The sequence below is a fragment of the Oncorhynchus masou genome, chromosome 13, assembly GCF_036934945.1.
Source record: "Oncorhynchus masou masou isolate Uvic2021 chromosome 13, UVic_Omas_1.1, whole genome shotgun sequence".
NCBI classification, from domain to species: domain Eukaryota; kingdom Metazoa; phylum Chordata; class Actinopteri; order Salmoniformes; family Salmonidae; genus Oncorhynchus; species Oncorhynchus masou.
Genome location: NC_088224.1, coordinates 67127312 through 67153002, shown reverse-complemented (window position 1 = coordinate 67153002; position 25691 = coordinate 67127312). Strand labels below are relative to the sequence as shown.

General features: G+C 42.2%; 1 protein-coding gene across 8 annotated transcripts in view; it reads left to right on the top strand.

Annotated features, from left to right (window-relative positions):
• Positions 1-1570: 1570 nt before the first annotated feature.
• The window catches only part of LOC135552879 (elastin-like), a 99395-nt gene continuing 75274 nt past the window's right edge, over positions 1571-25691 (top strand). For all 8 annotated transcript variants that reach the window (XM_064984804.1, XM_064984808.1, XM_064984809.1 and 5 more), the window contains exons 1-5: positions 1571-1856; positions 19959-20027; positions 21658-21708; positions 23353-23448; positions 23641-23667. In XM_064984804.1, coding sequence (XP_064840876.1) covers positions 1781-1856; positions 19959-20027; positions 21658-21708; positions 23353-23448; positions 23641-23667 — 319 coding nt within the window. In that variant the 5' untranslated portion in view covers positions 1571-1780. The remainder of the gene's footprint in view (positions 1857-19958; positions 20028-21657; positions 21709-23352; positions 23449-23640; positions 23668-25691) is intronic.

Sequence of the window (25691 nt, the reverse complement as noted above, 5' to 3'; positions counted from 1 at the left end):
CCCCTTGCAGGAAGAATATGTTGACCCCACAGTGAACCCTAGAAATGAGCCCCTATTTGGTAATCATTGACATTAGGGGCCTCTTTGGTGCAGTGCTGAGCTAGCCAAAGTCATGGTTTAGTAGCACTGGTTTAGTGAGATGGCACAGAGCTCTAACCTGACAGTCATGGCCGACTGAAAAGTGAGAAATTTCAACCCAAGTTTTGGATGGAAGGTCCAAGTAAACAGGAGGTTCGGTTCTGCTTTTACTTTATGAGCTGGCGAGCTAAATACATTTTTCCATTGCCGAAAAAGCATTTCGTATTGCGGGTGACACTAAAGCCATAGCACTTGAACGCAAATGTTTACCATTAAGTACTTAAAGGGATGGAGAGGGCTCCCCCACACTCCATTAAAATAAACCTGTTTGCAATGGAGATAGGAGATACACTGAGATTGTGTTACAGCAATCCATATATTACCTGTAAGAGAAAGGGGGGCAGCTCAGTTAATTATTTCTCTCCTAATGCCTGTACAATATGCTGACTTTGGAAACTCTCATAAAAGAGGAATTTTGGCCATGAGCAGAATGCTTTCTGAGATCCAGGGGCAGCAACAGGCGATATCTACCCAGCAGTCTCTCTGCTTCCATGGAGACCCCATAGTTAGGGTCTGTCATCAAAACGTTATCGGAATGCCTCTCAAGCTGATTAATAGCTCAGAGGTCTGTCCTTATTCTGGCAGGGTAATTCAGGACAGTAGATTGTCAAACTATGTCAAGGTTGTGAATCGGAATGGGCTGCTTCAAGCTTCGTTTCTCCATAGGAGGTCACAGTTGGAGATGTAACTGTATGTGTGTGTTTAAACATTTACGCTGTTGACCTGGCCGGCCTAGCTGTTAGGCTATTCAGAACAACAGTCTGATGTTTGTTAGAAGGCATTTCTCCGACTGCCATGTTCCTATCTGTGACGCTGATAGTGTTGTCACTGCCCTTCTAGAACCGCTCTTCACACTTGGCCCGGCGGGCAGGCTGCATTGCTATTTCTAGCCTCTGCAGACTGCCTACTGTCTCTGTTAAGTTTCTGCCTTGATATTTGGTGCAAGTTTGTTATTGAATTGAGGTCTAAACTCTTTGGTAGTTGTTCCATCTGTCTGAAAGGATTTAGGGTCATCGGTACACCACTGAACCTGCAGAAACAAAAAACTCAAGAAGCGATGTTGTGTTGCTGAAAACTCACTACTCTTTTACTGAAAGAAACAGTCATGGAAAACAGGTAATTTCCCAAGATTTGTTCAATTGTTTACTCTCACTCTCTTTCTCTTCCTCAGTCTCTCTTTTTCTCTTTCTCCCTGTCTCTCTCTCTTTCTGTCTCTCTCACTGTGTACTTTAAAAGATAAGTCTTCCCTGAATCAATGCAAATGCCTGGCAGACATAAGGGGGGTGGGAAGGAGGGGGTCTCTCCTGTCTCTCCCTCTCACTCTCCTTCCCTCTCTCTTTCTCTTCTCTCCCTCTTCTCTTCTCTCTCTCTCTGGCAGCAGAGCTTGCTCTGTTGGCAGGAGTCACTAGAATAAAAACAGGAACACCAGACATAGGGGAGGGGGAAAAACGAAGTGATCCATTGAACCAAAAGTCTTTGCCCTCTCTTAATTACGTAGTGTCCCATATCTTTTTTCTTTTTTTCACTTGTTTTTTCCTATTTTTTTCTTTCTTCTGTACGTAAAGACCTCTGGTTATTGGTAATTAGCTTGAGGAGAATAAAAACAGCCGATCAGGAGAGGGGTGGTGCATTGTGGAGCGAGATGGCTAACAGAATGGTTCTATCACTCCTTCATGGATTCTTCTACGTAGCTCTGATTCAGCCCTCACTTCAAGGAGGTAGGTGTGTGCCTCGGTGAACTCAGCCATGACCTCTGCTACCTAGATAGCAGGCTTAGGGTGCAGGTATTTTAGAACAGGTGCAGGTCTGTCTCTGTGTTTCTCTTTACGCTTCTCAGTTGTTACACAGACACTTTAATCACTCCAACCTATTTGTTGTGTGCAGCTCTGCCTATTTCATAAAGTGTATGGTACATTTGTCATGCATGCATTGATATATACTGACCCTGTATTGTCTGTTTATTTTGTCTACAATCCCTGCTGAAGAAGACCTGTCTCGGAAGCAATTCAGATAACTAATTTCTGGGCATAATTCTCACAAATCCTATGCAAAACCTTTTCTCCATATAAAAGCAAAAATGTTTCTCTCTCAAATACCCTTAAAAACGTTTGTATCTAAAATATATAGCATAATTCTAACTGAATATTACTTTTGAAAGCTGCACTTACAGTATGACGATTCAGTAGTCTTTATTCTATCTGACTGTCTGTACTAGTGTCAAAGGTTAGCAACAAGATTCTAAAATCCACAACTTTCCATTGCACTTAAAGTTCAAGATGACAACATTCTGTTCCATTGCATTGCAGATGCACCACTCACTGTCTCGGTTATAATTAAAAACACAATGGTAATATGCTTCATATTAGCATGTGCTTTGTATTCTTGTAGTTGTGGCTAATATTGTCCAGGTTTTGGACAGTATTTATGCCTGCAGGCTTAGAGTGGTTGTTGTGGCGTTTTTAGAGAGCATTGTCAATGTCAGCAGATTCAGTGTCTAAATACAGATATCATAACTGTGCTTTATGCAGTCTGGCTCATTTCTATCCAAGATACGTATTTCTCTTTTAAAAATTGTAAAGGATTTATATTGAGGATATATAAAAGCTAGTCATTGCGAAAATTTGTGTCACACCTGGTAATATTGATCCAATAATTGGATCACCAGCAATATTTTCAACTTGATTTTATTTGATGACTTAAACAACAACATAATAGCTTAAATTTAAAAGTGAAATGCAAGGATTGTGGAGGTTATAAAATAAACATAAATTATATTTAATTTATATGATATCAGATCAAGCAGGAGGAACTGGCCAAAAACGGGCTTGTGTTGGAAGTGCTCTTCAGGAAGAGTGAACTATAAAAGATGTAGTCATCATCCTACACTTATAAATACAGAAATCTGAGCTCAGTACAATGTGACGTATGTTTGGTTTCTAGACAGGACAGTTTCCAACAGGTTTCAGTGTTTTTGAGTGTGAGTGAAATCAGGGGCATATTCATTAAGCCGATTCTGTAGCAAAACAGAAGCAAACGGAACGAAACAGGGAGGGACCTAACTGAATTTGTCCAATAGAAACTCTCATTTTGCTCTGTTTGCTTCCGTTTGGTTCTTAAACGGTAAACGGTTTCCATCAGGCCCCGGAGGGGAGTTGTCTGTGTAGCTAGCCAGTGTAATGTAAAGCCCAGTCCCTTACAGTTCTACAGCATGTCAGTGTGCATGAGAGGGTCCCTCTTTTCCGTCAGCTACAGTACATCATGTAGAATTGACCCATAATGAATCCCCATGTGAGCGGTGGTGTGGATCTGAGCTTGTGTTATTCTTCTGTTCCACAGCACTTTTAAAGATGTATTTTTTTCCCTCAAAATAATGAAATCATCTTCTGTTCCCCAGCTGTTAGTTTCTGAGTCCAAGCTATTATTCTCTCTAAACTGTGTCAGATGGAGTTATAGATGGTGGAGCTGATACAGTCCATATTAAAACCCGTGACTAGAATATTTTGCCCTTATATAGTCTTATATTTAACTGTATCTTAATCGGTGGCTGGATGTGCAATGTTAATGAGTGCGATGGAAGTATATGGTCAAACTTAATTGAGGTGATGCATCATAAACTCTACATACAGTAATGCATCAGTAATGTGACATGTCAGACACCTGTTATAACCACCTTATGACAAATTCATCTAATTTTGACACGACATAAGCATTTATGATGCTTGATACATAGGTTTTCACGTTACTTTGTGGTTTTTACAACCTATCTCCTTTTTATTAGACTTTATTGGATAGCAAGTTAACTTGCATGTCAATAGCTACCCCATTCTCCTGTTAAGCACCTCTGATATTTGAAAGCGGAGCTCTTAGATAAGATATTTACTCATCTAATATTGTGTTTTCCCTTTTTGCCCTCACAGCAGTTTTCTTCAAACTCTTCTTTGCACTGACCTATACCGGTGAGCCAATTGCCTCGTCCCAAACAAACAGAGCTCAGTTCAGCTTTCGAGAGCAGCTCAGCTCAGGCAGAATGTACAGCGTACAGATGGAGGAGCCATCGAATATCAATATTGGCTTAGGACCCAAACTTTGATCTTCAGTGAATATACAATCCATCCCTATCAAAGTTGTTTTGAGGTGCTGAAACCAGCTCCATCTGTCTCCGTCTGTGAGTGGAAGGTTAAGAAACCACCCTCTATCTCGTTCCAAATAAGTGTCAATTATCTGAAAGTAATGCAAACCCCATTAACACCCAATCACCTTTTTAAGAGGGTTTGGCACCGAAAAAACCCTCTGCTTGCTCATACTTTGGACAGTTATCATGAGAATAGATTGGAGACTGTTTTCTTGCGAGTGTAAATGAGTTATAATGCATGAGGGATAGTCAGGAAAGGAGTTGGTTAATAAATATACAGCTTGTCAGTATAACTCTGTCTGGTATCCCTGAGCAGGTACTTTACTGTGGCAGACTGCTGCTCTGTCTTACTTCAAGTTTTTTTTAAACATTCCCACAAACAAACACCATCTGTCAGACGAATAGATTGAGGATGGGATGTTATTCTGATCAAAATAAATCTGAGGAGGACAGCTGGGGTTAAGTGGCCTCTTCCTCAAAGACACAGTCCCAAATGGCACCCTATTTCCTACATAGTGCATTACTTTTGGGCCCTTGTCAAAAGTAGTGAACTATAAAGGGCATAGGGTTCCATTTGGGATGCACCCTAGTCTGACTAAATTGAATGCAGAGACTACAGTTGAATAAAGATCTCTCTGTACGACTGCCTGCTCTGAGCACAATCTGTTTGATGTAAATTAGCTAATTATCTTTTCATTAATGGCGTTTCCTGTGGTATCCACTCCCATCATATGTTTACCTTGAAGTGTCTGGATAGTATGAGGCTTGTGAAGGAAAGACCAAACATTCTGTCAGCTTCCAATCCTACTGCCAATCCCCTCTGAGAATAATAACTATCCTGGCCTTCGACAAACTCTTCTCTCATCCATACTTTTATTTTTTGTACTTAGTCACACAAAGTAATGTAATCAGAGTTGGTTCACTCTTTTGCATGTTAAATTGCCAAGAAGGGTATCAGATGTCAGTGTTTCATTTCACACCTCAGTGTACTATCTTACTTTAGTCCAGGCAACTCCATTCAATGACGGATTTCAAAAACCGTGCCAGAGTCATTAGTTTCTGTTTTATGACAAACACTGTTAATGACATAACCCTGACAAGCATGCAGAGGCCTGCAGAGGATTAAAAATAACAAAAGTTCCACAGACTCCGTTCATTTCCTTCCAGCCAGTCTCAATAGAATTAAAAGCCTGAGTCGGTTAGTTTTGTTCTGCATGCAGTGCTGCCTGGATGCCCTGGAAGCCAGTTTGCCTCTTTTGGCGTTGACGCTCAGGCCTTCAGGACTTCAGAGGATTCTAATCCATTAGTTCTCTCCGTCAATGACACTCTCCTGGCCGCAGTTGAAGGTGAAGGAAATCATGGCAGATCGAATGGCACACCTCGCCTGTCGGTCGGGCAGACTGGTGATGAATTGCCCTGGCTTGCTGTGTTGTGTTGCCCCTGCTTCACCGCTGGTTGGGTTGGTAGATTCCCAATCTGATTATCTCAACTCTGCTCTACTTTGTTGAGCTTTGCAGCAGCTCTCTGGTTCTTTATTGGAGACGTGTGTTTGTGAGCGAACCACCTTTCTGGGCTTAATCCCTTTGTATGAGGTGGGTTGCCAGGAAGGGATAACAGGATTAAATTGACACCCTGGTGTCTCGTGGCCCGTTGGCAGAGGGGCTACTGCTCAGTGCCATGGGGCACCTACTTAGGGGAAGACTTAAAAGTAATATGAACGGATCACATCTTCTTCAAAACTGAAACGACTGAATCCACTTAAAACTATTAACAGGAAAAAAATGAAGTTTTAGACTCTTTAGAGGAATGGATACAGGGTAGCCTAGTGGTAAGAGCGTTGGACTAGTAACCGTAAAGGTTGCAAGTTCGAATCCCCGAGCTGACAAGGTACAAATCTGTCGTTCTGCCCCTGAACAGGCAGTTAACCCACTGTTCCTAGGCCGTCATTGAAAATAAGAATTTGTTCTTAACTGACTTGCCTAGTAAAATAAAGGTTAAAAAAATAATAATAATAAAAAATACACCATCTGCATTATACCTTGATTGGGACTTGAGTAGTGTTCAAAGGGAGGGTATATTACTGCTAACTTTCTAAGTCTACCAGTAAATTACCAGACATTTTGTATCTTTCAAGGATTTTATGTAATTGGTCGCAAGACATCTGGTGGCCTTTTTGGGTACTTCAGATTATCACAGGTGTCTGTAATTATCTCTGGCCCTCTGTGTTGCCTTTTCACACATCAAATATATTAAATAATAAAATAAGATATATATATATTTTAATAGAATAACAAAGCTGTAAAACATTTTCCTAAATATCAACTTAGTGAATACCATTGGTGTTTAATATGAGTTAGCATGAAATATCCTTTATATATTTTATTTACTTTTTTACTATGTCAATATGTCTTTGTTGTTAATGTTTTGGCACCAAACTGGTGGCAGTTGTGAAAAAAGTCAATTGTTGATTAGATGTTTTTTATTTATTCATTAGGCTAAGTGTTACCACTCATGTACAGATTTTTTCAGCGCTGGAGTGAGCAGGGGCTCCTGGGTCGCTGGCAGGAGCACCCTGGGGCCGCTACTGGAGATAAGACTCTCATTCTGCTGTGTTTATTCATTACTCTCACACACTCACTGGCAGGACTGTTAACTGCTCTGACATTCTCTCCATCTTTGGCAGTATTATATTAAAACATGCTCTCTCACTACTGCACTCGCTCTCCCGAAGCCATTTTAGAACAGGATATTGCGGCTGGGAAATCACTTATCCAAACATCTGAAGCGCTTACAGAACTTGTAGCATGGAGTGATTACTTATATATTGGTTATAGATTCTGAGCATCACAATTTTTGTAACTATGAGTGTTGTAGAAACCAAACCAGATTTGAGATGGATGAGTTGGTTTAATAGACACATATTTCAAAAGGAGAGCATTGGAAATGTCCAGGCTGTACCATAGCTCCCTGACTGTTCTGTACGCAACACACACTTTTATTATGTGTGTCTACAGTATGTAACACAGATGGGATGTTTAATGCAACCCACTTACAAATGTATGTCTGACGTTATACTATTTATGCTTTGACATGCTCACTGCTGTAATGTCACAGGTTGGTCGTAAAGACTTGACATGAAATCTTCGGGATAAAAATACTACAACATTACACAGCACTGCCATAATCACTGCCCATAAGTCCTTACCGTGGTGAGGGAACAAGCATTGTTACATGGTTTGTTTATGACCATGGTTTCGGTTGTGGGTAAATGTCAACCACACAAGAATCTCCCTGGAGATGTTTGGTCTGCTGGCAACTGGTGCTAAATGCTCAACAATGAAGCATACTTAGTTAACCCAGATGATTCATTCCGACCAGACTGAACAGTACAGTGAGTAGCAGTCCCGGCCCCCAAACCTGGGTTCAAATAGTGTTCCAAATAATTTACAATACCTTTACCAATACCTTTTGCAATGGAATCAATAGCATTTAGTATTTTATTGGGATCCCCAATTAACGTCTGCTAAGGCAACGGCTACTCTTCCTGGACTCCAAACAGGAAACAAAACAACAAATAAAATACATAATATGCATAACACATAACACTAAATAATACTACTAAATCATACTACATCATACTCAGATGTCTCCTGCCTTATGACCCATTCTGGCTCACAGAAACAAAGGCTTGTGCAAGGCCAACCGCCTACATAAGACAATATATAATACAGTGCAAATTACAATTCAAAGTATATATCAAATCAAATCAAATCAAATTTATTTATATAGCCCTTCGTACATCAGCTGATATCTCAAAGTGCTGTACAGAAACCCAGCCTAAAACCCCAAACAGCAAGCAATGCAGGTGTAGAAGCACGGTGGTTAGGAAAAACTCCCTAGAAAAGCCAAAACCTAGAAAGAAACCTAGAGAGGAACCAGGCTATGTGGGGTGGCCAGTCCTCTTCTGGCTGTGCCAGGTAGAGATTATAACAGAACATGGCCAAGATGTTCAAATGTTCATAAATGACCAGCATGGTCGAATAATAATAAGGCAGAACAGTTGAAACTGGAGCAGCAGCACGGCCAGGTGGACTGGGGACAGCAAGGAGTCATCATGTCAGGTAGTCCTGGGGCATGGTCCTAGGGCTCAGGTCCTCCGAGAGAGAGAAAGAAAGAGAATTAGAGAGAGCATATGTGGGGTGGCCAGTCCTCTTCCGGCTGTGCCGGGTGGAGATTATAACAGAACATGGCCAAGATGTTCAAATGTTCATAAATGACCAGCATGGTCGAATAATAATAAGGCAGAACAGTTGAAACTGGAGCAGCAGCACGGCCAGGTGGACTGGGGACAGCAAGGAGTCATCATGTCAGGTAGTCCTGGGGCATGGTCCTAGGGCTCAGGTCCTCCGAGAGAGAGAAGGAGAGAATTAGAGAACGCACACTTAGATTCACACAGGACACAGAATTGGACAGGAGAAGTACTCCAGATATAACAAACTGACCCCAGCCCCCCGACACATAAACTACTGCAGCATAAATACTGGAGGCTGAGACAGGAGGGGTCAGGAGACACTGTGGCCCCATCCGAGGACACCCCCGGACAGGGCCAAACAGGAAGGATATAACCCCACCCACTTTGCCAAAGCACAGCCCCCACACCACTAGAGGGATATCTTCAACCACCAACTTACCATCCTGAGACAAAGCTGAGTATAGCCCGCAAAGATCTCCGCCATGGCACAACCCAAGGGGGGCTGCCAACCCAGACAGGATGACCACATCAGTGAATCAACCCACTCAGGTGACGCACCCCTTCCAGGGACGGCATGAGAGAGCCCCAGTAAGCCAGTGACTCAGCCCCTGAGTAAAAATGTCTGTGTCTCTTCACAGTTACCATTTTGCCGTAACGGTGTACTTTTATCTGATTTTTAAACTGTTTTTTTTTTGCTAGCTGGAGTTACCTGGGCTGGCAGAGAGTTTTATGTAGTCATCGCTCTATTTAATACTATGCGTTTTTCTGTTCTGGACCTGGGGACTGTGAATGCATATCTTGTGTGGTACCGATGAGTGTCCGAACTGTGTGCCAACTACTTGTGCAGACATTCCGGTACCTTCAACACATCAACACCTAGCACAAAGACCAAAAGTGATGCAGTCAATCTCTCCTCAACTTTGAGCCAGGAGAGATCTCCTACATTTTATTGACATTTGCCCACGTGTACATCTAAGTGCTGCTCTGTTCTGGACCAATTGCAATTTACCTACACTACCATTCAAAGGTTTGGGGTCACTTAGAAATGTCCTTGTTTTTGAAAGAAAAGCACATTTTTTGTCCATTAAAATAACATCAAATTGATCAGAAATACAGTGTAGACATTGTTAATGTTGTAAATGACTATTGTAGCTGGAAACAGCTGATTTTTTATGGAATGTCTACATAGGCGTACAGAGGCCCATTATCAGCAGCCATCAATCCTGTGTTCCAATGGCACGTTGTGTTAGCTAATCCAAGTTTATCGTTTTAAAAGGCTAATTGATCATTAGAAAACCCTTTTGCAATTATGTAGGTAGGTAGGTAGGTAGGTAGGTAGGTAGGTAGGTAGGTAGGTTCTGTCTCAGCCAAGAGACACTGGAAGGCTGAAAATTTGTGGCGATTATGAGATCAGAATTCTGCCTCCATTTAAAACAGTGCCGTCTGTATGTCGTTTGTTTATTTGACTTTGCATACCTTACATTTATGCTCTGCTCCACAGATGTGTGTGTCAGATAGGCTGGTGCCTTGAGTTCTGTAGGAGGGGAGGGGAGGGAGTTCTCTGTCATCAAAATTGACTCTTTTCACGCTTTCCTTTCTTTGACCCACCTCCCCCCTCCCATTTCTCGCTAAATGTTTTGGAAAATATAATGCTAAAATGTGACAAAATGTAGGCCAGACGCAACATGTCCGATAGCTGTTGATGCTTAGTACCAGGAATGAAGGAGTCTGCTCCAATCTGCTCTGCTGCACTGCTCTGTAGACCTTGGTCTCAGGATGTCAGCCTCCTTTAAGACTGATGTCAGCCTCCCTTTTCACTGCAGTCAGAATAGGAAGGCTGATATTAAGAGAACCTTCTGGGAAGGAGGGTGACCTGGACCTGCTGCTGGCGGCACAAGCTTTACCAGACACAGACACACTTTCATTTACAGGAGGGATGGATGGTGTGATGAATAAACAGATGGAAGGTGTTAATTGCGTAAATGGCAGGTTTCTGGAACACTCCAAACATATTTAGACACAGTTTATTTAGGCCTGAACCAGTATCTGGGCAAAGAAAGACATGACAAGTTTCCTCTCTAGCCCACACTCTTAGTAAAAATGGTCCCAGAAGGGTTCTCAGCTGTCCCCATAGGATAACTCTTTTTGGTTCCAGCTAGAAACCCTTTTGGTTGCAGGGAGATATATTTTGAGTTCCATGTAGAATCCTATGTGTAAAGGGTTCTACATTGTACACAAAAGTGTTGTACCTGGAACCAGATACTCGTTTCTGTGCCCAGATACTGGTTCTCCTATGGGGACAGCCGAAGAACCCTTTTAGGTTTTTAGATAACTATCGTCATTTACCACTGTTATGTACCGCCAAAAAAAGTTCTAATTAAAAATTGACAAGCAACTGAAAAAATGATTTGTCTGGAAAGAATCTGTATTGTTTTTGACCAAGTGTGCATGCGCCAAATCCCCCTCTTCGGCGCCTCCGATAAAATCAGTCATTACTTCCATGTACAGGTTGGCTGATCCAGCAGCAGTACAGTATCCCGAAAGATCATTCATTTTATCACTTACAGCAGTGGATGAATGTCATATCAACCTGTCGTTTCATGCGCTACATGTAATGTAATAATATTTCATGTAAGTACAATGCCTTCAGAAAGTATTCATACATTCTTACGGTTGTTAGTGTTTTTTGCAGAGGCACGTAATTCCAGTCCGATAGGGTTTTCCATGGAGGTTATGGGAAGTCTTCCCAGATGAATGACTCTGACATTGTCATGGAATTCTGCACTGACGTCGTTAGAAAGCATTTTACTGTTAAACATCAGTGCATAAAATGATGACAGACATGAAGGATTTTAGATAAATACACTAATTGAAGTGTGGAAACCTGAGCAGTAGATCACACTTTTGGGAATAGCTCATAGCATTGTATTGAGGAATCTGAAAGAAATGTGTAACTGCTTAGTTTAAAAAATGTTTTATAGCATGCTTATTTTATTTCTCATTGTTAACCCCTGACTAATCAGCAAAATGTGACATGGAGACATGTCCATCGGATTTGTAGAGGTGTGTATTTTATGTATGGTCTGGGAAGAAATTAAATGTGCCCAAAGTTACGCTAATCTTAGCCTGCAGTAAAAATATGTTGTTTCTTTTTTCAATTCCAGTTGGTTTAAATAGCTCGGCATCATTTGTCTTACGTTCAAGGAAAAAGGAATAGAAGAAAACACGCCAGTCTGATCATTGCTGTGAAATACTCATAGGATCCATTTTTTATTAGACATTGACTAAATCAACGGGAGTTAAGGTACATCATTCATTGTATAATTCATTTAATTCACAAACAAACAGTTTTTTTTGTGGTGATATACTGTACCTTCAGAAAGTATTCATACCCCTTGACTTTGTCCATATTTGTTGTGTTACAGCCTGAATTCAAAATGGATTAAATATGTTTTTTGGGTCACCCATCTACACTCAATACCCCATAATGACAAAGTCAACATTTTTGCAAATGTATTGGAAAATAAGTAAAGAAATATCTCATTTACATAAGTATTCACACCCCTGAGTCAATACATATTAGAATCACATTTGGCAGCGGTTACAGCTGTGAGTCTTTCTGGGTAAGTTTCTAAGAGCTTTGCACACCTGGATTGCATAATATTTGCATATTATAATTTGTGTAATTCTTCAACCTCTGTCAAATTGGTTGTTGATCATTGCTGGACAGTCATTTTCAAGTCTTGCCATAGATTTTCAAGTTAATTTCAGTCAAAACTGTAACTAGGTAAATTAGGAACATTCAATGTCGTCTTGGTAAACAACTCCAGTCTATATTTGGCCTTGTGTTTTAGGTTATTGTCCTGCTGAAAGGTGAATTTGTCTCCCAGTGTCTGTTGGAAAGCAGACTGAACCAGGTTTTCCTATTTTTCCTGTACTTAGCTTTATTCTGGTTCCCTTTATCCCCAAAAAACTCCCCAGTCCTTGCCAATGACAAGCATACCCATAACATGATGCAGCCACTAGCATGCTTTAAAATATGAAGAGCGGTACTCGGTGATGTCTTGTGTTGGATTTGCCCCAAACATAATGCTTTGTATTAATTTCTGCAGTTTTACTTTAGTGCCTTATTGCAAACAGGATGCATGTTTTGGAATATTTTCATTCATTTAGGTTACTATTGTGGAGTAACTACAATGTTGTTGATCCATTCTCAGTTTTTCTCCCATCTCAGGCATTAAACTCTGTAACTGTTTTAAAGTCACCATTGTCCTCATGGTGAAATCCCTGAGTGGTTTCATTCCTCTCAGGCAACTGAATTAAGAAGGATGCCTGTGTCTTTCTGACGGCACCGTAGATTAAGTAGACAATATAGGGTACAATTTTACAGTGATCTTTCCGAAGAGGTGAATTTGGCATGTGCGCACTTGGTCAAAACAATATATTATTTCCAGACAACACATTTTTCCGGTTGCTTGTACATTTAGAACTTTTTGGTAAGTTCATACCGGGCATGATGGCAGTGAATTACATTATTTGTTAATTAACAATCTTATTTTGCCATTATAACGCTTGCAGAGGTGTCTAATGGGAAAATTAATGGTAGCTAACTGGACTGGAGAGGAGACTCGTCATATTCATTGTCTACTCCTCTCCCCAGATACTTGTTCAGGCTTATCCTAAAGATCTCTGAAAGCTCTCAGAGCCAGAGGTTGGAGACGGGAGAGGAGTCGTAATGGTTCACTAAGGTTTTAACAAGGGGTGGGGAGTACTAGCAATTAGCTAAGTGTGTGCGTGCGACTTTGGATTGGAGAACAAGTTCTGCTCTATTAAATCACTAATTTGTTTGCCATCCAGTCATTACAGTTAATTTTTTTGCTTTACAACTTTGCAATAAACTCGGGCCTAATAGGCCTGCATAGGTTTTCAATGAACAGACCATCAGACATACAGGCTTGTAAAAGAGGTTTTCAGTTGTATTCGGCTCTCGAGTTATGGATTTGTTTGGTCTGGTTTTATTAAAATTCATGGCCAGCTAATGGTTGGTAAACATGTCAGTGCTTAATCCTCTGGCTGATACTCAAACTGTAAACTAAGCAGAGCAAAAACGCCCTATAGAGTTAAATCTGTTCGCTTGAGTCTCGCGGACAAAACGAGCCCATTCAACTTGAACTCAAAACAATCGGAGCAATGTTATTGACTAACGGAGGATGCCAAAACATGGTTCAACATTGTAGACTAAATAAAATGTTTTTTTCCAGTGCCTCAGAGGTAAGGCAGATTCGTTTCATGGGAAACCATGAAATCGTGTGCTTTTGTTTCTCCCATGTTTGGCTTATAAACTATATAGATTGCTAATGCAGAAGATTGCATGTTATGTTCACAGTGAATACCAGATAGAAACTACTTTACCACCCATATGGGATTTAAATCAGGTTACTGGTAACTTTTTGGTTACTTATACTGAACAAAAATATAAACGCAACATGTAAAGTGTCGGTTCCATGTTTCATGAGCTAAAATTAAAGATCCCAGAAATGTTCCATAGACACGAAAAGCTTATTTCTCTCCAATTTTGTGCACAAGTTTGTTTACATCCCTGTTATTGAGCATTTCTCCTTTGCCAAGATAATCCATCCACCTGACAGGTGTGGCATATCAAGAAGCAGATTAAACAGCATGAACATTACACAGGTGGACCTTGTGCTGTGGACAATAAAAGGCCACTCTAAAATGTGCAGTTTTGTCACACAACACCGATGTCTCAAGTTTTTAGGGAGCGCGCAATTATCATGCTGACTGCACGAATGTCCACCAGAGCTGTTGCCAGGGAATTGAATGTTCATTTCTGTACCATAAGTCGCCTCAAACATAGTTTTAGAGAATTTGGCAGTACGTCCAACCTCCCTCACAACCGCAGACCACGTGTAACCACGCCATCCGCCTTCTTCACCTGCGGGATCGTTTGAGACCAGTCACCCGGAGAGCTGATTGAAACTGAGGAGTATTTCTGATGCATTCCAAAAGACTCCCATGATCAAAAAATTCTTAGAGAACACTTTGAGTTTGAGCTCGACAGTGATAAAAAATCAATGACTTGATACTGTAAGTCAGCATAGTTCACATTTCTAAGCTCAGGTCAATGAATACCTAATTGGGTTGGTTCTTGTGTACCCAGTGCCCCTTACTGGGTTCCGCCCTGCCCAGTAGTATGGTGGGGTAGCTACAATACAGTAATCACGATATGATGGGCTTCTGACCAGGGGAAAATTGGAGCAGGCACTACGTTCACTCCATCTGCCCTCCCTCTCAACCCTAGGACAGAAAACCCTCCCTTTGATTGTGAAATGAGAGTCTGGCAGGTTGGGTTGAAGTAGAGAACAATCATTCCACCCTGCTGGTAAAGTACAGGACACTACCGGGGGCTCTGTCATGGAGCTGGCATGGCATCCACTGAGCTGAGGGAGGAGGGTGGAACACAAACACACACTCATATAGCCAAATAGACTGGAGTGGACAGACACAAGTAAGCATACACATATTTAAGAACACACACACACACAAATCAATCCATTGACTTGCACACTCACACATACAGTATGAGTCACAGGTTTGGACACACCTACTCATTCAAGGGTTTTTCTTTATTTTTACTATTTTCTACATTGTATAATAACAGTAAAGACATCCAAACTGTGAAATAACAAATAAGGAATCATGTAGTAACCCAAAAAGTGTTCAATCAAAATATTTTAGATTCTTCAAATTAGCCACCCTTTGCCTTGGTGACAGCTTTGCACACTCTTGGTATTCTCTCAACCATCTCCACCTGGAAGGCTTTTCCAACAGTCTTGAAGGATTTCCCACATATGCTGAGTACTTGTTGGCTGCTTTTCCTTCAATCTGCGGTCCAACTCATCCCAAACCATCTCAATTGGGCTGAGTTCGGGAGATTGTGGAGGCCAGGTCATCTGATGCAGCACTCAGTCACTCTCTTTCTTGAACAAATAGCCCTTACACAGCCTGGAGGTGTGTTGGGTCATTGTCCAATTGAAAAACAAAGGATAGTCACGCTAAGCGCAAACCAGATGAGATAGTGTATTGCTGCAAAATGCTGGTTAAGTGTGCCTTGAAGTCTAAATAAATCACAGAAAGTGTCACCAACAAAGCACCCCCACACCATCATACCTCCTCTCCCATGCTTCACGGTGGAAATCACACATGCGGATAGCATCCGTTCACCTACTCTGTGTCTCACAAAGACATGACGGTTGGAACCAAACATCTAAAATTTGGACTCATCAGACCAAAGGACAGATTTCCACTGGTCTAATGTCCATTGCTCGTGTTTCTTGGCCCAAGCAAGTCTTCTTCTTATTGTTTTTTTTATTCTCTATTATTTGTTCTTATTATTCTTATTCTTATTATTGTTCTTTAGTAGTGGTTTCTTTGAAGACCTGATTCATGCAGTCTCCTCTGAACAGTTGATGTTGAGATGTGTCTGTTACTTGAAATCTGTGAAGAATTTATTTGGGCTACAATCTGAGGTACAGTTAACTCTAATGAACTTATCCTCTTTAGCAGAGGTAACTCTGGGTCTTCCTTTCCTGTGGCGGTCCTCAAGAGAGCCAATTTCATCATAGCGCTTGATGGTTTTAGCGACTGCACTTGAAGAAACTTTCAAAGTTCTTGAAATTTTCCGCATTGACTGACCTTCATGTCTAAAAGTAATGATGGGCTGTCGTTTCTCTTTGCTTATTTGAGCTGGTCTTGCCATTTATTTTATTTATTTATTTCACCTTTATTTAACCAGGTAGGCAAGTTGAGAACAAGTTCTCATTTACAATTGCGACTTGGCCAAGATAAAGCAAAGCAGTTCGACACATACAACGACACAGAGTTACACATGGAGCAAAACAAACATACAGTCAATAATACAGTATAAACAAGTCTATATACGATGTGAGCAAATGAGGTGAGATAAGGGAGGTAAAGGCAAAAAAAGGCCATGGAGGCAAAGGAAATACAATATAGCAAGTAAAACACTGGAATGGTAGATTTGCAATGGAAGAATGTGCAAAGTAGAAATAAAAATAATGGGGGGCAAAGGAGCAAAATAAATAAATTAAATACAGTAGGGAAAGAGGTAGTTGTTTGGGCTAAAATATAGGTGGGCTATGTACAGGTGCAGTAATCTGTGAGCTGCTCTGACAGTTGGTGCTTAAAGCTAGTGAGGGAGATAAGTGTTTCCAGTTTCAGTGCTTTTTGTAGTTCGTTCCAGTCATTGGCAGCAGAGAACTGGAAGGAGAGGCGGCCAAAGAAAGAATTGGTTTTGGGGGTGACTAGAGAGATATACCTGCTGGAGTGTGTGCTACAGGTGGGAGATGCTATGGTGACCAGCGAGCTGAGATAAGGGGGGACTTTACCTAGCAGGGTCTTGTAGATGACATGGAGCCAGTGGGTTTGGCGACGAGTATGAAGCGAGGGCCAGCCAACGAGAGCGTACAGGTCGCAATGGTGGGTAGTATATGGGGCTTTGGTGACAAAACGGATTGCACTGTGATAGACTGCATCCAATTTGTTGAGTAGGGTATTGGAGACTATTTTGTAAATGACATCGCCAAAGTCAAGGATTGGTAGGATGGTCAGTTTTACAAGGGTATGTTTGGCAGCATGAGTGAAGGATGCTTTGTTGCGAAATAGGAAGCCAATTCTAGATTTAACTTTGGATTGGAGATATTTGATATGGGTCTGGAAGGAGAGTTTACCGTCTAACCAGACACCTAAGTATTTGTAGTTGTCCACGTATTCTAAATCAGAGCCGTCCAGAGTAGTGATGTTGGACAGGCGGGTAGGAGCGGGTAACGATCGGTTGAAGAGCATGCATTTAGTTTTACTTGTATTTAAGAGCAATTGGAGGCCACGGAAGGAGAGTTGTATGGCATTGAAGCTTGCCTGGAGGGTTGTTAACACAGTGTCCAAAGAAGGGCCAGAAGTATACAGAATGGTATCATCTGCGTAGAGGTGGATCAGAGACTCACCAGCAGCAAGAGCGACCTCATTGATATATACAGAGAAGAGAGTCGGTCCAAGAATTGAACCCTGTGGCACCCCCATAGAGACTGCCAGAGGTCCGGACAGCAGACCCTCCGATTTGACACACTGAACTCTATCAGAGAAGTAGTTGGTGAACCAGGCGAGGCAATCATTTGAGAAACCAAGGCTGTCGAGTCTGCCGATGAGGATGTGGTGATTGACAGAGTCGAAAGCCTTGGCCAGATCAATGAACACGGCTGCACAGTAATATGGACTTTGTCTTTTACCAAATAGGGCTATCTTCTGCACACCACCCCTAACTTGTCACAACACAACTGATTGTCTCAAATGCATTAAATGTGTTATTTCATAGTTTTGATGTCTTGACTATTATTCTACACTATTATTCTACAAAGTAGAAAATAGTAAAACATTTATAAAAACCCTTGAATGAGTAGGTGTATCCAACCTTTTGACTGGTAATGTACATCATCCTCAGAGTATGCAGTCATTTTGCGAAACTTTGTACACTCAGAAAAAAGGGTTCCAAATAGGTTCTTCGACTGTTCCCATAAGAGAACACTTTTTGGTTCCAGGTAGAACCCTTTTTTGGTTCCAGGTTAAACTCTTTTGAGTTCCATGTAGAACCCTCTGTGTAAAAGGTTCTAGATTGCACCTTTTTTTCTAAGACTGTAATGCTGTGCCCTGGACAGCCCTCTCTGACCATTCAGCCATGTGCACATTTTCCTCTTCTTTCCCTCAGGACCATGAGCCTTGTCTGTTTAGCAACTTCTTACTACTCAGCCAGCCACTAAGACCACAAGGCAAAACTGTAAGGAAACCCGATCTTCTCTTCTTCCCATCATCCAACTCCCTCACCGTCTCAATTAAGAGCAGTTGAGCATCCTCTCTCTGATCTGTCTCAGACCGCTTCAACTGTGAGCTCATTTGTTTTCCAAGGACACGGCCGCCAAACTCTTTCAAATAAACCATCACTCAAACCGACCCCTATTTACACTCCTAAGCATTGTGTTTTTAAAACAACATGCGCCGTCATAAAAACCATGTTAAGAATTCTAGCTTCATAGCATAACCATACAAATCCCTGATGGCATGTACTAAGTTTGATTGAGAATATATGTTCTCTGTTAAACAAAAACAGACCAGATAGACTAAATATTTTCCCTTTCTGCTAATCAGATTTTGGTATGCGATTTGGGGGATTTATGTGGATATGACTGACTCTGTTGTCCTCGCTAACCTCTCTGTCCAGATGAGTGACTCAGTGTGGTCTTCGGGCAGGCACAGTGTCATGCTTCAGTGCAGATTTTCACAGTTTATGTTAACTTTCCACCAGAAACACGACTACATGAGCTGAATTATTAATGTGCTTTGTTCCATTTCTTCATAGCTTTCTTTGGCTCGGGAATGCCACAAGTCTCCCTTTTTGTATTCCTCTCTCTCTCTCTCTCTCTCTCTCTCTCTCTCTCTCTCTCTCTCTCTCTCTCTCTGTCTCTCTCTCTGTCTGTCTGTCTGTCTGTCTGTCTGTCTGTCTGTCTGTCTGTCTGTCTGTCTGTCTGTCTGTCTGTCTGTCTGTCTGTCTGTCTGTCTGTCTCTCTCTCTCTCTCTCTCTCTCTCTCTCTCTTTCTCTTTCTCTCTGTCTCTCTCTGTCTCTCTGTCTGTCTCTCTTTCTCTCTTTCTCTGTCTCTCTCTCACACTCCCTCTCTCTCTCTCTCTTTCTCTGTCTCTCTCTTTCTCTCTCCCTCTCTCTCTCTCTCTCTTTCTCTGTCTCTCTCTTTCTCTGTCTCTGTCTTTCTCTCTCTTTCCTTTTCTCTCTTTCTCTCTTATAATTCACTCTCCTTTCTAACACACACACCTCTCCCCGTCTCTTTTTCTCTCTCTCCCTTATTCCTTCCTTACAGTTAGAGGTTTCTTACAGTATATTTCCGAATGCTGTAGCCTGTAGGAGACAAACATTCTTGCTGATTCCCTTGTTGAGTAGCACTGACGTATCACTTGCTAAAGTTCTCCTAGGGGCTGAGAGAGAGAGAACATTGATGTGGCAATGGTGGCAGTAAACATTTTACAATGTCATAGCATGTTACGTAAAACCATGGCCAAACCTCCCTCTATGCACTAAAATGTTCCTTGTTCCTCCAACTGCAGTACCTCATCTCAATGCTCGCTTAAAACAATGCATTTTTTGATAATCCGACTTTGCCTTGACCTCTTACTGTTCCGTAGTTTCGTCATGGGTTTGAGTATTGGTCATGACTGAGGTTTGGAATATAGTCATTTAAAAATGACGGATTGTGGTCTAAATGTTGGACCATTAGATTAGTGTCATGAAGTCATACAGAGCTGTCACTAACCGGGTATGTTACCGCTCTGTCTCTCCAGGTGTGTACGTGCCGGCTGGTGCTGGAGTTGGAGCAGGAGGTGCTGGACCAGGTGCTGGTCTCTACCCAGGTAATATATCAGCTATCTGACTGCACAGCACAACTCATTACACAACATGTCTCTTTAGATAGAAGTACAGTGACACACACACACACACACTCATAAAGCAGATTTTTGTGACTGTGTTCATCTGTATGACACGATCTCAAAGATAATCATCAAACATCCACAACCCAACCCATAAAAACAGCACTTTCAAAAATACACTCATTCACAGTGCTACACTGTGACTACACAAAATGTAGTCAGCGTTACTGATTGAGATATAGCTAGCTATATCCCAATCCTTTCCCTTCGGAAAGTATTCAGACCCCTTGACTTTTCACACATTTTTCAGCAATCTACACACAATACCCCATAATGACAAAGCAAAAACAGGTTTTCGAAATGTCTGCAAATTGATATATATTTTTATTTTATCATTCATTTTCAAAGGGTAGGACGCCTACCCTGACCACACCCTGATCACACATCACTGATAAAGTAGTACATAATCAATTAAACTGCAGCATGTCTCAATTTCAATACCAGGTATACAACACACACATAAATATGTATACAACACACACAACATAGATAATATAATGTACCAAATACACCTTTCCTGTTTCCCAGCATACAACACAAAACTAAACTAACAACTAAATTACTGTAGCATTACGTACTGAAGAAAAAAAAGCACATGTTGGGTCAGTCTATTGCAACCCATTAGTTTAACCATTACCCATGAGCCTGTAATGTACAGTACTCCATGTCTCCATCTCAACCACAAACCAACCAACGATCACCACTGCACTCCCTCTCCAAACCCACTAAGAGCCCCCCGTGGCTGTTGGCTTTCACTAGTGCTCAGCACGTAAAACATTAACAATCACCAGGACAGTTGAACCACACACCTCCAGCCTTAAAACCAGCCTTAAACAACAGGCAGGCAACTTGAAATGATCCTAAACGGCTGACTCATATGTGGCTCTCTTGATCATTACTGCCACATACAGAAACCCAATATCCCTTGTATTTTCTCTCTCTCTCGCTCCATACTATTTCCCATTGTACTGTACCATTTCCCTCTGGATAAGCATAGCTGTACCGTAGGATTTCACTGTAACAGCATTGAGGCCATAAATTACAGTGAAATACAGTGTGAGGAAGCGTGAGTTGCCACACCGACCCTGTGCATTCCTCTCTTCACTCTGAGAGGTTAAATGGTGTCTCTGGGATACTGTTGGAGATTTAGTGTGTCCCAAATGGCACCCTATTCCACACATGGTGCACTGCTTCTGACCAGGGCCCTGGTCGAAAGTAGTACAACTATATAGGGAATATGGTGCCATTTGGGACACCGTTTTGAAGATTTAGAGATGTAGAGATTTAGAGCCTCCTACCCACCACAGTGGTCTAGTCTCTGTGTGGAGAAACTGTATCTGGTCAGGTCAGAGACTGGAGGACCCAGAGCTAGCAGATGATCTAAGGCCCAAACAGCAGGACGGATGGATTAATGGAGGAAAGGAGGGAGGGATTGATGGAGGTATAGCAGAGCCAGGGAGAGAACTAAAACAAACGTCAACCTATCCATTGTATCATAACTCTCTTTCTGCTTCTCTTTCTGTTTCTTTTTATTTTCTTGTTTTACCAACAGGTGCTGGTGGGATACCCACAGGAGCAGGCTACAAACCAGCTAAAACTGGGGGTGAGTAGAAAAGACTTTAATATCCTCCTCTAATAGTTGTCACTTAGCTGGACTAAGAGAGACTATCAGAACTCAGGATAAGACCCAGATGCAGTCAGCTAGAGTCACAGATGTTTATTGACCCAAACAGGGGGCAGGCAAAATGAAGGTCAAAGGCAGGCAGAGGTCCGTAATCCAGGGCAGAGTCAATAAGGTAAAGAACAGCAGGCAGGCTTGGGATCAGGACTGGCAGAGGTTCGTAAACTGGTCAGAGTCGGCCAGGTACAGAAAGGCTTTCAGGCTCGGGGTCAGGATCAGGGCAGGCAGAATGTTCAGAACCGGGGAAACTAGGAAACAGAATTTGAGAAAGCACGGAGACAGGAAAACACGCTGGTAAGACCTGACAAGACGAACTGGAAACAGACAAGCAGAGAACACAGGTATAAATACACTGGAGATAATGAAGAAGATGGGCAACAACCGGGAGGGGGGTGGAGACAAGCACAAAGACAGGTGAAATAGATCAGGGTGTGACAGACGCCATCTATGCTGCTGCTGAGACCTACAGTAATTAGGGTTTTCACAACCACAACATTGTCACAGAGCTTTAGCTCCCTGTCTTGTGTGCAGGCCAGGGGACTAAACTGGGTTACATGCACCAGGGCCACTCTCATCACAGCCACTCACATAGAGAGATATGGAGAGTGGCTACTATATCTGGTCTTATTACGCTGTCAGAGCAGAGACAGCAGCATGCATTGTAGTGAGGTGCGTACTGGCGGCAGAGAAGTCAGGCGCAGGAGAGGGAAAAACGATTTACAAAGGTCAACGGTCAACAGAACAATACAATAAATGGGTCAAACAAAACCCGGTAAATACCAGCATACCGTTGCATAAGCACTACAGGAAACAATTACCGACAAGGACATGGGGGGGGAACAAGAGGGTTAAATACACAACATGTAATTTATGGAATTGGAAACAGGTGTGATGGAAGACAAGACAAAACCAATGGAAAATGAAAAGTGGATCAGCGATGGCTAGAAGGTCGATGACTTTGAACGCAGAACACCGTCTGAACAAGGAGAGGGACCAACTTCGGCAGAAGTCGTGACATGCATACTGAACACCCTGACCACTACAGTACACCACATTAACTACCACAACCTCACACTTTTTAAGTCAGTGTGTAGCTATGTCACAAATAGAATAGGCATAGTTTTGCATGGTTTAGCCTACATCTGCGAAAGGACTCTCGTTCCATCTCGGAAAGCCTACAGTGTGAGTTCTCCTCCACTCCACCACATGGCCAGAAGCTAAGCTAATAGTTTAGTTATTGTGTTGGTTCTAATGACACTCTTGTTGTTGGGTAAACACAGTGCTCAGAAACAACCACTGTCGTTAAGTCTGGTTTAACAAGGTGTTCAGGGAGATAGACTGTTCTCCTCACACCTATAAAACCACAGTGTGCTGTCCTGGTCCCCAACTGGGTGTGTTCTGTGTTGTTGTCAGGGAATGGTTATGTAGTGAGGGAAGTGTTGAGTTATAAGCTTACATACTGTAAGTGTTATTGATGATGATGATGATGATAGTGATGACAAAGGTGACAAAGATGATAGTGATGACAAAAACCTGTTGCCTAACCAGACCATATGTTTCCCCTAGCTGGTGGATATGGAGGACGGGGTGGTGTTGGTGCTGGAGGTCTGGTCCCTGGTGGCGGGGCTGGAGGCATAGGAGCGTTAGGCCTCGGAGGAGGAGGTGTGTACTCATCTACAGAACATTGAAAGTTAAGACTTTAACATGTATTTTAAAGCCCTTGCACTGTCAACTATAGCACTATGTTTGACTGTGCAGTGTCAATGATGAAATTAAATATGTTTATTCAACGTTAGTGCGTTTTTATTTTAGTGGATCATTTGTAGATTCATTATTTGGTGCTTTGTTCAACAGGAGCAGGTGGAAAAGGCCCCAAACCTGGTAAGCTATCTGCTCCAACTCACTCTTTCGCACTCTATACCATTTTGTACAGTTCTGTAGAAGGCACAAGGCAGGTACCAGTACTGAACCAGACTATTCTGGTAGTATCAAGTCAGAGTATCCTGTTATGCTTTTAACTAGGAAAATTCCTCTAGTACATTGTTGTCTAAGAAATCTTACTGAAGTGTTTTAAAAAGGAAGGAAATTAGAGTTATTACTGATAGGAGGAAGTGGGTGGTGTAGTTATTTGCTAATACTGTATGTATAGAATGCATTAGAGTGCATGTCAATGACGGGCGAAACCTCAATGACGGGCGAAACCTGCTACCTCTCTTGACGGACTGTCAGCCACATCTCCCTTATCAGCCCTGTGTTTTAATGGTGGCTGAGTCTCCCTGGTTTGGCAGCTGTTTGGGAAGTCCTGTCTAGGGTGTGACCCGGTGCGTTCCACGTCTCCTCCATCCCTCAACCACTGCTCCACACTTCCATCCCTCCAACACTATATCCCATCACCCTTTCCTCAACCCCTAGACGTCCCAGACTGAGTGATGATTGGTAGTGTGAACTCCCATCATCGCTGCCCCAACACAATGGTGCCAACGCGTTGATGAATACTTTTGTAACGTTAGGCCGACACAATATCTGGAAACCTCCTTGTTGAAGTTTTGCCACTGCCCTCTCTACTGATAGTGTACTGTAAATATTGTTTTTGCACTATTCCAGTGTGGAGCACAGTATTAGGGAATTAGTCATGTTAAGCCATTATTTAATTTCCTAAACCAGAGGTGATTACATCTAGGCCACTACCGCGGCTGTGTACTTAGAGAGATAAGGAGTAGAATAATAGTCTTAAAGTCTGATAAGATTTAGAACAGATTGCTGTAGGCTCCTTGAAGACTGAGTTTTTTCCTCCATCTTTTCCTCCGTCTCTCGAACAAGTCATTGAGTTTCAGAAATCTGTTTTGTGAAAGCGTCCTAATATTGGATATTCGGTAGAAGTGGACTTTGGCTGGGGTCGCCAGCGCTGCAGAGCTCGGCTTGTGAAGTATAATGCTTTGGCTTTTGTAAGAGTTAGAGTTCTCTCTCGCTCTTTCTCGCTTCTCTCTCTCTCTCTTCCTCCCTCCCTCCCTCTCTCTCAGGGCATTTAAGGCCGAAATTAGATTATTGCTCCCAGTCCCTTCAAACAGGCAATGTGGGAAAATATATGGGGCAGGTCGAACAGGAACTGTCCATTTGAACGAGAACAAGAGACAACCTTACAGCTGTAATTTGTTAATTATTTTGCTCAGCAAGGGCTTTTCATGCAAGGTGACTTTTTTACATTTGAGATGTATCCATTCCAACAGCTGAGGTGTTGACTGAAGCAATCCAGATTTGGTGTTTCACTCGAGGGCACATGGGCTGGAACCAGCTAACTTTCTACACAAAGAAATTAATTTTCCATTACAAACACAGAGCAACGTTCCCCTAAGTTGAGGTCTCACAAAACCAGGGCGGTTTGGATCCATACAGATCATTTAGCCTTTGTTTAGATGGTAATGTGTTCTGATAGTTAGCTGAGGTACTTTAGCTACACACTAACATGAAATAGTGCAGGTAGGGACAACGTTTAAGGAAACCAAACGCAGAAAGGCATTCAGGCCAGGGGAGGGTTACCCTGTCCATTGACCTGTTGAAAGATGATTCTATCCTGAGCTAAAACAATGTGAGGATTGGCTTTTAAACCAGACACCTGTTGCTTTCTAGTATTCTCATGTGGATTCTTTCCCCCTGCCGAGACCCATTTCTCACCATAACCTCTCTGGTGATTGAAGCTTGAAGTGGAGCATCAGCTGCACATATCAGACACACACCTTGGCCCTGGCACACACTCAGGCACATACTCAGGCACACACAAACACACACACACACGCACGCACGCACGCACACACACACACACACACACACACACACACACACACACACACAAACACACACACACACACACACACACACACACACACACACACACACACACACACACA